This window comes from Protobothrops mucrosquamatus, unplaced genomic scaffold, assembly GCF_001527695.2.
Source record: "Protobothrops mucrosquamatus isolate PMUCROS unplaced genomic scaffold, P.Mucros_1.0 scaffold2341, whole genome shotgun sequence".
Taxonomy (NCBI): domain Eukaryota; kingdom Metazoa; phylum Chordata; class Lepidosauria; order Squamata; family Viperidae; genus Protobothrops; species Protobothrops mucrosquamatus.
In genome coordinates this window covers 69,195-82,831 of record NW_015388422.1, presented here as the reverse complement: position 1 = coordinate 82,831, position 13,637 = coordinate 69,195, and the positions used below count along the sequence as shown (strand labels likewise).

Here is a 13,637-nt window from a genome sequence, read left to right as displayed (position 1 = left end):
CATTTAAAATGAAAAACATTCCCCCCCCCCAAATTCTAAATAAAAGTGAGGGTAATATCCTGTCAGAGTACAGAGCTAAGATTTTTTTAATTGTGTATGCTTAAGGTGGAAAAACAAGAAAACTGTACTGAAGTTTATCTTTAGGATATCTGATAATATTTCACCTCTGTCGTCCATGAGGATTATGGATGGTGGAGCTCCTTCAGGTTACTACAAGGTGTCAAGCTGGGGAAGTTTGCCTTACATGCAAAGTATCCCAGAAGTTCGTTGAGTAGGTCATATAATTTGAATGATTTTTTAAAAAACTAGTATGGCCTGAAGAGACAGCAGATACATCCCTTTGGGTAACTGAAACCATGGATATTTGCCTAAATCCAAGAAAACTGAACTAATATTTGGAAAGATTCAACATTAAAAGGCAATTTTAATTGCTTTGATGGTTAAGATTGAAGGTCAAAGAAGGGGAGATAAGAAATAGTAGCAGCAGTGACTTTTGACAGGATTTTTTGAAATGTGTGATTTGTCAACCATGAATGAAATGCTTTGCCAAAAAAAAAAAAAAAAAGAGGTCACTTTTCTCAAAGCAAATCTGTGTGCCACTGTCCTTGTGTCCTGCCTGCAGGCTTTCTGGAGTTTGCAGTTTAGATGGCTGTGGTAGGAAACAGGACCTTTGTCTTAAAATAGGCCTTTTCTTAAAGGATCTCCTTTGATATAAGCAGCACTGTAGCAAAACCTGATTCTAAACAGATTGGTCAGATTCATTTTGGAAGTCCCACCACAATTTGTTTCTTTGTATTACATTGACTAGCTTGCAGCACTTGCTAAAAAGGAAGGATGAGAGGGGGAAAGGAGGCTTTGAGTTACCAGATGTAAAGATCAGGGCCAGCTTTGAGATAATAGAAGATCATTCAAGCAGGGAGCCTGCTTAACCTCCTGATAGATGTTGTGTTTGGGGGCAAAGCAAAGATGAGGGGCTCCAGGACGGGTGTGATTAATGTTGGGGATCCCATTTGCTAGAAAGGCAGCCGCAATCGCTTAGCAGGCTGCTTGTCAGCTTCCTTTCAACACCTGCTAAACAAATGGCTGTTGGTCATTCGGGGAGAAATCCCATCGCAGCTTTTAGCATCATCAGAAGCCTTTGATGGATTCTCTCCTGCCAGGGCACAAGTTAGCATTGGGCCTTCCTTATGCTTGCTTCGCCTCACTTCCTCAGAATTATTACCAGACGGTTCACTGGCAATCTTCATTCCCTAGGTCCTTCTGGAATCTCTTGGCAGGGTTCCTGCCTGCTTACCGGAAGGATCTCTTCGATCAGCATCTGAGGCTGAATTAGAAGCAACATCTGCATACTTTCCTGTACAGGGACATTTTTGATTCCCATTTGGAATCGAAATGAGAGGTTAAATAAAAACTGAAAGTTGAGCATGCTTGAAAATCTGCTGAAACATGCCAAAAAAAAAAAAAAAAGAGTGTGGTTTTAGACAGTCCAAGTCGAACGATCACTTCTTGTATTTTAAACATTTTTTTCTAATCCAGCATGATAAAAAAAAGGATTTATTTGATGCTTATTAGATGTAATTGTGGATTAGTTGGAGAGTACTTTGTAACTGATTAATGGAATTTGATTTAACCTCTGTCATCATCCAGTAGACTCAGGTTTCTTCTGATTCACTACAACTCTGCATAAAGCCCCCCCCCCGCCCCATGACACTGTGCTGGATTGACCTGGGGTAGCTTGTTTTGCCCAAGACAGTGAGTTTCCTGGCTATTTGCACCACTTTGTATGGCAGAATTATATACAGAACAAACAGGGAATGCAAAGCCCCAAATCTGTTTCTCTTAAGCTACCATGGGTTTGATTTAATAGCACTTCCACACACAGCAAAGATAGGCAGCTCCACAAAAAAAAAAAGCCAGGATATCAGTCAAGAAAGCTGTTCCCAATATATCTGGGTTAACTTCAGATTCCTTTGATTATCTGCTGCTGAATCATCAGGACAGTCAGTTGTGCTGTGTGATTGACTATCTCCTTTCTCTTCAAGAGGATGTCTTCATCCAGCAGACCCAAGATGTGAAGAATCCCATCATTTATGCCGTTTTTGCAGCCTCTGGGTGAGTGCTTCATCCGGTACTCATAATAGTCTATCTTTTAGCCTTCTTGAGCAAAGTCCCCTGGCTTAACTTGAAGTCAAAATAATGGTAAAAGCAGATGCCATTGACCCCATTCTGTGAATACTGACCATCTGCTCCCTGCTGAACCAAGGAGGGTTTGGAATTAAGGTTGGGTTGTTGTAGAATTTTGTGGCAGAGCTGGAACACAGCCCAGACATATTGGCTGCCAAATGTAGGGTTTTCGCACAAACTGCACTCTAGCAACTGTAGCTGATGACTTGGTCATGACTTGGAGGAAGGCAGATGTTGGTTCCTCCCCCTTCCCAGGATCAAGGAAACATCATGTCTTTCTTTAGATCAGCAAGCAGTAGCAGCAGCTAATACATGCTTCTAACTGTAATGACTGATACTGAAATGTTATCTTGTTGAGAACAAAGCAGGATAACTCCAAAACAGGTATTTGAGACTGGCCTCAAATCCCAACTTTGCTTTGTCTCTATAACACTGATATCAGTGTTCCAATGTCTAAAGGGTTGCTATAAAAAAGAGGAGGGGGGTCAACCTATTCTCCAAAGCACCAGAGGGTAGGAAAAAGAAGCAATGGATGGAAACTAATCAAGGAGAGAAGCAACCTAGAACTAAGGAGAAAAATCCTGACCGTTAGAACAATTAACCAGTGGAACAGCTTGCCTCCACAAGTTGTGAATGCTCCAACATTGGAGGTTTTTAAGAAGAGATTGGACAACCATATGTCTGAAATGGTATAGGGTTTCCTGCTTGGGCAGGGGGTTGGACTAGAAGACCTCTGAGTTCCCTTCCAACTCTTTATTCTGTTATTCCCTACCCCAACCTTTTGCTAATCTTGGCATCTTGGGATTTTAAATCATTGCACATGCGATCAGAGGTTTAAAGGAGTTCCAAGAGTTTGCCAGCAACCAAAGATGAACAAAGAAGAATATTCCCCCATTGAAACAATGAAGGGCAGGGGAAAAAAATACGGACGATAGCCAGCATTTTTACATGAAAGAGATTATTAATGTCTGAGATGAATGTGGAATTGTTGTTTTGTCTCTCTTTACACAGGTCTGTGTTTAAGGGTTCTGCCGTGTGTGTCTACTCCATGGCTGACATCCGCATGGTCTTCAATGGACCGTTTGCTCACAAGGAAGGTCCCAACTATCAGTGGATGCCATACACAGGCAAAATGCCTTATCCCCGTCCAGGCACCGTAAGCATGGGGTTAGATCTCCAGCAGGTTCCTTCTCTCAGAACGCTGGCCTTGGGATGTCGATCCCTCTTTCTGATGAAAATATAGGTTCACATAGGTTCTCCTAAGAACACCCGTTTTATTTATGACCCATTTGACCTTTGAATATATACATAAACAAGTATTTATGAAGTGTGTGTAAGACAGAGTGTGCACCAATGCACAATTTAGGAGTCATTTGTGTGCACACTTACATTAATAGAATTCCTTTGTGATGTCAAGGTTTAAAATGAAAATCATTTAATTTTTTTTTTTAAAAAAATTACATGTTCTTTGGCACCTCTAGCTAAAGGATTTTAAATACGAGGGCTAATAAAGAAGATGTTTAAGTAAAATCCCAGAGAAATACTCCATAGTTGTGCAAGCTAGAAAATCCTGGGCGCTGACTAAGCTCTTCCCCTTTCTGCATTTTTCACAGTTGCAGTGAAAGACATTACGATGACATTCCCTGTTGGAAAGGGTCTTGAGCTGCTCTTCCTGTTGATCCAATTCCTGCTTCGGCAGCCCAGTTTCTCCTTCTCTTCTGGTTCCCCTTCTGCCCGCATGCTGGGATTCTCTGACACTTCACTGCATTCCCTTCCCGGTGCTTCCCCAGCCTCTTTTATATCATGTCCTTTGGTGCCGCACAGCTCATCTCTTTCAGTGCTCGACATTTGGCCACCACGTGTGAGGCTGATTAGCATTTCCTCTCTAGATTGGTGGTCTCTCATTTAACTGGCATCCTTTCTTTGTTGGCAAAATATCCCAAAATAAGGAGAATTCATTGTTACATTTCACTGGCTCAGAGAGTGTGGTTTTCCAGTCTCTTTTACTTGTACAACCCCCCAGGGCCAGGGAAAAAAAAAAGCTGGTCTTTGTTATGTATGGGGAGGCTTCCAGAAAATCCAGAAAGCAGGCTGGGTTTGGCTCCCACAGCCGAGCAGCTGCTTCAGATGGGATTCTGAGGTTGGGTTTTTTTTTTATGAGCATTACTAAAACACTCCACAATCTAAGAATTACAGTGCTGTTGGCAAATGAGAGATGCACAAAGATATTTCAGCCTAAGCGGGTCAGCCTGGTAAAGCAATGAAAAGTAAACTGAAGGATATGGTGAAAGAGTTGGATCCCTTTAAGGCTGTGGAAGAGGAGATCTGATGGCTCCACTTGGCAACAAATTCTCTTGCCCTGTAAACTCCTCAAATCTTTCCTTCTCCCAGAATGAAACAATAATTTTCTTTTAATTTAGTTGGAAAGTTTACATCCCGCTTTTCTAATCAGATGAATACCCAGGAAAGCTAAAAACAAAAAAAATATAAAAATGCTGAACAAAAAATTGCAAAAGCATGCTAACATGAATGTACACAGGCCTATCCCACAATATTTTGCTAGCCTTCAGGTGAGGAGCCAAAGAGAATTCTTTTATGGAAAGCAGCCAAGGTGCTTTATATCCATTCATTGAATTTATATCTTACTTTTCTTTCAGGAGTTTAGAGTGGCGCCCTTACCACTCTCTCCTCCAGTTCTTCCTGAGCTTCCATGGCTGATGGTGGATATGTACTTAGCCATTGTCCTACACCAGGCCATGGAGGAGATTACACAGGGAGTGGGGAGAAATAGAAAGCACATGGATTATTGGCTTCAAAACATTTATATATTGGCTGAACCATATCTCATACTAGTATTTTTGCCTTGGTTTTTCAGTGCCCAGGGGGAACATTTACACCCTTAATGAAATCAACCAAGGACTATCCTGATGAGGTTATCAACTTCATGCGCACTCATCCAATGATGTACAATGGTGTCTACCCCATACACCGCCAACCTCTTGTGGTGAGAACCAACGTCAAGTACAAGTTCACAACTATAGCTGTGGACCAGGTGGATGCAGCTGATGGACGCTATGAGGTGCTTTTCCTGGGCACAGGTACCCACTGATGTGCATTGAAAAGAATACACAGCACTGCCACCCACCAATCCCCAGCCTGGAAGATGAGCATTTGGGTTTTATGCAAAACCAATTAGGATAAGCAGTCTAGGGGTATTCATCAAAGCTTTTCTGTATCTTCTCTTCCCCCAAGTTTTAGTAAATTTTTGGGAGTAATTTATCTTGCAATGCAATCAGTTGGATGACAGTCACAGAGTTATCAAATCTCAACTCCAACTTTTTCATTTGTACTAGAATACTATTTCAGGAGCACAGGAGAACATTTGGAATTTCTGCTTATTCAAGTCAAAGGAATTCAGGCTAGCATTTACTACTCCATAAGTCACACTTCAGAGTCCTTTTCTATAAAGAATTGACTCTTCATTTCCTATGGTTTCCTGTATTACTTGCAAGGCTGCTTCAGATGCAAGAACAGAATTCTGGTAATGTTTCTCAGTTTGAGTGAATAAGAGTCCCCCTCTTTGACTTTAACAGAGTAAAAATATATCAAGCAAGGATTCTAATGGATTCAGTCTCTTATCTATAAACATGCCCTTCTAGAAGCTCCAGAGTAGAATTTATCTGAGCCAGCAAAGTTCCTACCAGATGTGTTGGGCTCCAGTGCCTATAATCCCGTGTCTGGATAGGAAGGCTGAAAGCCATCATTCATATTTGGAAGGCTATTAAGAAAGGCTGATGTAATATTATCTGCCAACCAGGCAATGTTGACCCATCATTCTCCAAATCTTTGTTGGAGGTATAATTAACGCAAAGCGTACAATTTTGTACACGTCCAAGTCTCCGCTGAAGTGAATGGAACAGTACTGCTAATTACTTTAAGCATAAAAAACACACAGCTCTAAAGACATGATTTATCAAAGTGCAGAATTAATATAGAGGGAAGGCATGGCTAGCAGATGTTCCTTGCACTGGTTTGAATCTGATGTAGTTGAGTTACTTGCCTCCCACAAGTCAAAGGAGACCAGCCAACAGGGCAAGCAGGTGGCCAAGAATACTAACAACCAAGGATGTTCCTCATTAGCTTGCAAATATTGCGTGTCTGCACAGTTATTCTTTGGGCTGCCCAATTCACTGCACAACATCCAGCAGCTGTACACAGTCTGGCCATCACCTGTCAAAGTCTGCAGGGAGTTTCTGCTTTCTTTCTAGCAAAAGGTGTAATGAATCTGCAAATCTTAGTTATTTCCTGTTGCAGAAAGAACCAAGTTCAGGGATCAAGGTACTGTCTGATGGAATTCATGGCTGTGGGTGGCATTCAATACAGAAGGCATATAGAAGAGGAATGGTTGGGTTGCTCAGATAGAAGTTCTTGCTTTTAATATCATCTCCAGCCATTGAATTCATAACAAGGTTCAACATTCAGAAGTCAGTCTTGTGAGTTCATTGTCAAAATATTGAAAAGTAATAGCTGCCAGCCCCACTTCTATGTTTCAGACCATATCTAATGTTTTCTCAGAAGCATCTGTGTCTGGTTTTTAAAATGAGTTACATAAAAGTAATCATAAGGACTATTTCTATAAAAAAATTACTATTTAAATTTGAATATATCCTGCTGAAGTCTTTAAATATAGTTACAAATATTTTCCCTCACTTTGAAGTCTATATACCCACACATGTCACAAAATTCAAAATGGTGTTTGTTTCATAAGATGAGACCTAATTCAGCCTTGAAGGAAGCACTTGGAACCCATCTTTCAACACAAACAAGATAGGAACTATCAAAAGTCTTCTAGAAAAGCATTCAGAATTAAATATTCTTCTTCATTTTGTTTTTAAAATTTTCCCTCCCAAGTGGTCACTGCAAGAACAGCCGATTTGTTTGCTTTCTTGCAATGTATTGCTTTACTCTTGCAAGTAAGGGAGAGCCACAATTTGCTTTCATGGGTGGAAACTCAAAAGATGTCCTAATGCCAGGAGTTATCTTAGAGATGGCTGAAGATCTGCCTCACTTTCAGTTAACTAAAGAGGAAGGAAGAAAGCAAGATCCTGCAAAGATCATGATCACACACATCCATTCTCAGCCCATGCTGCTTGCTATGATTATTATATTAGGAAGTCAAGTTGGTATAAAAATGAAAAGGCTCTACAGAATGATGAAATGAGAGTCCACTTTAAATATATTTTATTAACATTTTTAATGAATATTGACTTTGAACTGTATTTCTTCTTCATGACTGGCTAGTTCATGAAGTTGATAGTCCATGTGGAAAAAAGCAAACTCCTTACACTTTAACATACAGACACACAGAAACACACACACACACACACACACACACACAGCCATGCAGTTCTTTGAGGTTCATATAAACTGAAAAAAATATCAGTGCAGAATTTCTTTTATGTGCAGCTCTTTTTCTCTTGGGTTTAAGTTATTTCTGATTGTTATATAATGTGCTTGTTAGGTTTCTTTCCTTTATCTCAGGATTGTGAGCTATTCTGTGGTTCTGTAAATTCATGACAGGAATGGGACTTTCTTTGCAGTGGCCAAATTATGAGAAAACCTGTCAGTTCAACCAGTTCTTGTACAGAAAATGAGAGCTGAATGAAACTTGACCAACATTCTCTTATGACAACAAGCTAACCAGCCATTCCCAGACACTTTCCAAATATGCAGATACTACCATTTAAAAAGTTGTTAATGCTAGTTAAAATGGAAACTACACAAAAGAGAAGACCTACATAAAGGTCTGTTTCTATTATGTTGCAGATCGTGGGACTGTCCAGAAAGTCATAGTTTTGCCCAAAGATGATTTGGAAACAGAAGAATTGATGCTAGAAGAAGTTGAGGTGTTCAAGGTACAAGTGATGATTACCTTACTCTAAAAATTTAATTACATGTGTGCTTGAAAGCAAGAATAATGTAGTGGCAGAATGGAAGATGTGAAGGTCATTTCAGTTCAGCTATGATTTTACTAAGTAGTTCTGTCATTTGCTATATGGAGTCTGGATGGTGATATCTGATTGGATCAATATGGTGGTTACAGTTAGGGTTAGGGTGTGAGATGAGTTAGGCTGAGAAAAAGTAACTGGTCCAAGGTCACCCAGCCAATTTTCATGCCAAAAGCAGAACTAGAACTTACATCTCCTGACTTCTAGTCTGGTGCCATAACCACTAGATCAAACTGGTTCTGATTGAAATATTCACATATGCAACCGAAAAAGATACGTTAGTCTATTAGTATTTGAAGAAACAAAAGATCTGATCAATCTTATTCTTTATGTATGTAAATGCACAGTATGCATGTAGACATCCACAACCAAACCCAAAACCTTCTGTTTAAAAGTGCAGTGTTAAAGGTCAGTAGGTTTTGAAGAGATGGAACTGATCCAAATATTAATAATAATGAATACATAAATATTGAAACATTACCTTTATATGTAAGATCATATTAAACAATAATTGTCTAGGAATGGTGCAAGGGCTAGATTAAAATAACATATTTTGAATACCCTCCCAAAATCAATAACTGAATACTTAGAACTGATATTCATGAAATTGCAGGCCCAATTTTCTCATTCTCCCAGTTTTTCATATAATACTTTTAATTGGCAGGGATGCATCACATTAATTGGTCTACTCTCCCTAAACTATTTCAGAGACCAGTCATTCTGTTTTATACATGGATTAACCATTATGGATTAACTGTTTGGTTTCTCTACAGATTCCAGCCTCAATCAAGACTATGACCATCTCTTCCAAAAGGGTAAGTACTCTCTTCCTGAGAGTGTCTATGGAGATTCTCAATCATCCAAGTCATGGTTGTCCCAAAAGTGTTTTTTCCAAAAGTCAATCAGGCTTTCTTGGTTGTTTTTTTTCTTTGAAAATGTTTCGCTTCTCATCCAAGAAGCATCTTCAGAACTGAAGCATCTTTGGGACTCTTTCTGAGACAATTTCTAAATCTGGTTCAGAGCTGGTTCATGGAAAGTGTGCTTCCCCCCCCCCTAACTAGTGTTCTTCTTGGCAAAAGGCTAAGATACTTGGAGGTGTCCCCTCCTTCAATTCTAGCACTTTTCTATTTCTTTGAGTATCTATACTGCCTTGGGTTTAGTCCAAAAGTTCTTGATTATTGGGGTGCAACTCTGGGTAAGCTGGGCAAGGCAGTGTTTCTGTCCACTTTGTCTCAAGGAAATCTATATCGCCACCATCCCCATCACGGGTGAATTGTGGGAGCAGAAGAATCTGTATCTCTGTCAATATCTGAATGTTACTATGCCCCAACAGCAACAGCTCTATGTATCCTCAGCCATTGGGCTAACACACCTGGCCCTCCACCGCTGTGATGTGTACGGAGAAGCCTGTGCTGACTGCTGCTTGGCCAGGGATCCCTACTGTGCCTGGGATGGCAAGTCCTGTTCCCGCTATTCTGCTTCTTCCAAGAGGTACTTCCAAGTGACTAGAAAGACTGCTATTTGCTCTGGATAGGTAATCCTTAGCCAAGGGACTTCCCAAAAAAACTGGGAAGACAAGAACAGGGGCATAGAACATAGAAAGGGATTGTTTCAGTTAATTGAGGTTTTCCCATGCTGCTTTTTAGTAATAGGGGGAGAAAGTAGACTAGGTTGTCACCCTAGTCATATCAGTGTCACATGTGGAATTCCATGATAACTGTGAAGACACATTACCAGCCAGTTTTGAAAAAAAAACTGACCATCATGCCATAACCTCATCCTACACCCCAAGCAAACCTATGTTGCTCTGTCCAAACTAGAACTAGAAAACTAGTAACTTCCTTGTAAGCCAGAATACTGGTTCTTGAAAGATGTTAGAAATTTTTCATTATTGGCTAAGAATTACTGAAGGATTTTCTGCATGGGTACGGGCCAGAAAAGTAGAACGATGAAGTCAGTTATAAGAGCTTTCTATCATGTTGCTGTTTCTACTGTTAGTGGTAAGACCTGAGATTTCAGTTGCTGATCTGGCTGCTTCTTTCCTCACTGCAGACGTAGCAGACGTCAAGACATCCGGCATGGCAACCCTATCCGTCAGTGCAGAGGTTACAATTCCAACGGTGGGTACCATATTCTTAATCTTTAGGAGACAGAGGTTAGCATATCCTGCACTGGGGAAGTCTTGGGGAACAGTGATTCTGCTTCTTATGGACCGCTGTCTGTAAAGGTGATTGCAGCTGCATTTCACGTACTATTTTAATCCATACAAGAGATACAAAGATGGCTAGTTTACCAGAAGAGATCAATGAAGGGTGGAACATCTTGAGGTTTGGGTACAACCGTGATATCTTTCTTCCTCATATCTCTATAAGAAGATTCATGAAAGGTTAAGTCCTAATTCTTTATTTTTGTTTTGGAGGATAAAAATTATAACAACCAAAATTTCTAGACATCGCAGTTGTGCAGATTCATTTGTGGGATAAGGTGAAAAGGCAACCTTAAAAGGATTCCCTGATCCAGTGTTTTTATTACAAAAGGGGGACTTTATTATAGAAGGGGAACCTATCAAATTTGCAGATGACACTAAACTGGCAGGAATAGCCAACACCCTAGATCAGACATGTCAAACTCAAGACATCACATTGACGTATCGGAACTTTTTCCCCATTGCCGGCAATGGGGTGGGCATAGTTTTCTCGTGACGCATCTGGCCCACGGGCCGGCAATTTGACATGCCTGCCCTATATGATAGGCTCAAGATCCAGAGGGATCTTGACAGACTTGAACACTGGGCCCTACCTAACAAAATGAAATTCAACGTAGAGAAAAGTAAAGTCTTACACTTAGGAAAGAAAAACCAAAAGTACACATATAGTTTGGGTGAAACCAGGCTTAACAGCAGCAACTGTAAGAGGGATCTTGGAGTCTTAGTGGACAATCAATTAAATATGAGCCAACAGTGTGTGGCGGCAGCCAAAAAAGCCAATGGAATCCTAAGTTGCATTAACAGAGGAATTTGATCAAGATCACGTGAAGTACTAATACCACTCCAGTAAGACCACACCTAGAATACTGCAGGTTCACCTGAAAAGGATGTCTGATAATAAATGTGCTCACTTCTTTTGGGTAGATAGCCTTTGATTAGTCTAGAATGATTATGCTACAAAGATGTCATGTCTCCCTTTGTAATCTGTCATCTGGTTAATTCTTCCTTCTCCCACTTCCAGCCAGCAAGAACTCAGTGGAGGCTGTTCAATATGGAGTGGAGGGAAGCACAGCCTTTCTTGAATGCCAGCCTCGCTCCCCTCAAGCCACCATCAAATGGCTCCTCCAGAGAGACAACAGTGACCGAAGGAAAGAGGTGAGCAGACAGGCAAGGGAGAAAAAGCCATATTTGGAAAGTAGTCAGGGAAAGGGGGTGGAGATGTTTAAACACATGGTAGGGAAGGAGGAGTCTGCATCCCAGTTGAGGTTTGGGGGGGAGAGGTACTCCTCTTCTTTTATCTTGAGAGAGATGTGGCTCTTTCATTCTTTCCCTTGAGCCTGCTTTCAACCTCTTCACTGACATCAGAGTATTTTTACCCATGCTCTAGATCAGAGGTTCTCAACCTATGGGTCGCGACCCCATTTGGGGTTGATCGACCATTTCACAGGGGTCGCCAAGCAAGGCTGTCTGCCATTTTTTTCCCCCTTTTCCGGCGGGTGCCTTACCTCCCTTAAGCTGGGCCAGCTGGTGGTCGGCCTGCTCCGTCTCTGCCGCTTGCCAGCTACGCCTCGGCCGGCACAGGGGGCGGAACCACACATGCGTGGCGCTCCCGGGCAGGGAAAGTCCTCGACTTACGACCGGTTTAGTCCTCGACTTACAACTGGTTTAGTCCTCGCCTTACGACCGGTTGGGGGTCACGGCATTAAAAAGGTTGAGAACCACTGCTCTAGATACTAAAAGGCACACACAATTATCACACAAGCTAACGGGCAACCATCCAGGACACCTCCATATCTCACAAGCAAAGAGCAGAGCTGCCGTTGATCTTGTTCAGCTAAGGCTGCCTCTCCCAACCTAGAACTTTCAATGTGGGTTGGGCTAAAGCTTCTTTCATCCCAGACTGCATAGCCATTGGGCATGGCTGGTTGGAGAGGATGGAGTTGAGGTCAATATGGAGAGTGCCAGATTGAAAGATGCTGGAGTATGCTCTGAAAGTCTTTTCAACCTATTTCAGCTAAAGCTGATCTTTCTCAATCCCCTCCCAACCCACATGATTTCTCGAGCACAGATATGGAGTTTTCTCAAGCCCTGCCTATGCTCTCATTTCATCTTGAGCAAGAAGAATAGGAAATGGGCAGTTGGTAATGATTGATTACTCATTAGGTCTGCAGTAGAGGTTTTCTTAAAAAACAAAACTTTTAATTGTTGTAAGAGGAAATACAATGTGAATTGTGATGCAAGAAGGCTACAAGTCCTAAAGGGATCCAAGAAGACAACTATGGTTGATTGTGACCTATGGCTACTTCCTTCCCTACCATTGTTTTCTAATATCTCCAAGCTTGGCTGATTCACTTCTACTAACCATTTTTTCTGCTGTTTCTCTTTCCACAGCTCCGCACTGAAGGACGGATACTGAGGACAGATCAAGGGTTGTTGTTGCGGTCCCTACAGCTCTCAGATGGGGGTTTGTATTCCTGCACAGCCACAGAGAACAACTTCAAGCACACCGTAGCCAAAGTGCAGCTGCATGTACTGAGCAGTGAGACTGTCCATGCTGTGCTCTTCCAGTCAGAAGCCCCCGTCCCCTCTGCAGCAGCCATGAGAGCTGGCCTGCCAGGCACCTTCAGCTCTCAGTACCATGACCTTGTCCAGCTGCTCACGCAGCCCGAGATGGGACTCATCAATCAGTATTGCCAGGGATATTGGCGGCATGTGGCCTCCAATCACAAGGAGATTTTGGCTGGTCTCAAAGCCAAAGAGTTGCATGACCAGAAGAAGCCACGAAACCGCCGGAATCACCAACCAGAGATGGATCAGCACACATGAGAGGGGCAGCTGAAAGGGACTATGTGATGACAGTTCTATAATTCCCCATTTTCATATATATATATTTCTCATATATATATATGAGAAATCTCACACCACCACACACTGTTCCCTATCAAGACAGTATTTATTTGTAGGTTGTATATAATCCATGGGTCTTGCCTGGGTGCGAGGTGGCAAAGAGCTTGGAGGCATCCCCCATGGCAGCTGGCTCTTCCTTCCCACATTTATCTGTGGTACTGTAAAAGAATTGACATCTTGGAGGGTAGAAAACAGAGCCAAAACAATTCTTCCCTTTGCCTCTCAAGTGTGGATAGCTGACCCCAGTCAGGGAAGGAGAGGTTCAAGGATGTCCAATGGCAAAGTTACTGTTCCCTTAGCTCTCTTTCTCCATTATGGTCTTAGCACAGTTG

At 41.7% G+C, this 13,637-nt stretch overlaps 1 protein-coding gene across 1 annotated transcript in view; it reads left to right on the top strand.

The window, feature by feature from the left end:
- Positions 1 to 13,277, top strand: part of SEMA3F (semaphorin 3F) — a 23,712-nt gene extending 10,435 nt beyond the window's left edge. The window contains exons 5-13 of the mRNA XM_015824756.1: positions 2,043 to 2,112; positions 3,196 to 3,340; positions 5,060 to 5,282; positions 8,011 to 8,099; positions 8,966 to 9,007; positions 9,526 to 9,683; positions 10,245 to 10,312; positions 11,420 to 11,553; positions 12,790 to 13,277. Coding sequence (XP_015680242.1) covers positions 2,043 to 2,112; positions 3,196 to 3,340; positions 5,060 to 5,282; positions 8,011 to 8,099; positions 8,966 to 9,007; positions 9,526 to 9,683; positions 10,245 to 10,312; positions 11,420 to 11,553; positions 12,790 to 13,224 — 1,364 coding nt within the window. The 3' untranslated portion in view covers positions 13,225 to 13,277. The remainder of the gene's footprint in view (positions 1 to 2,042; positions 2,113 to 3,195; positions 3,341 to 5,059; positions 5,283 to 8,010; positions 8,100 to 8,965; positions 9,008 to 9,525; positions 9,684 to 10,244; positions 10,313 to 11,419; positions 11,554 to 12,789) is intronic.
- The last annotated feature ends 360 nt before the right edge of the window (positions 13,278 to 13,637 follow it).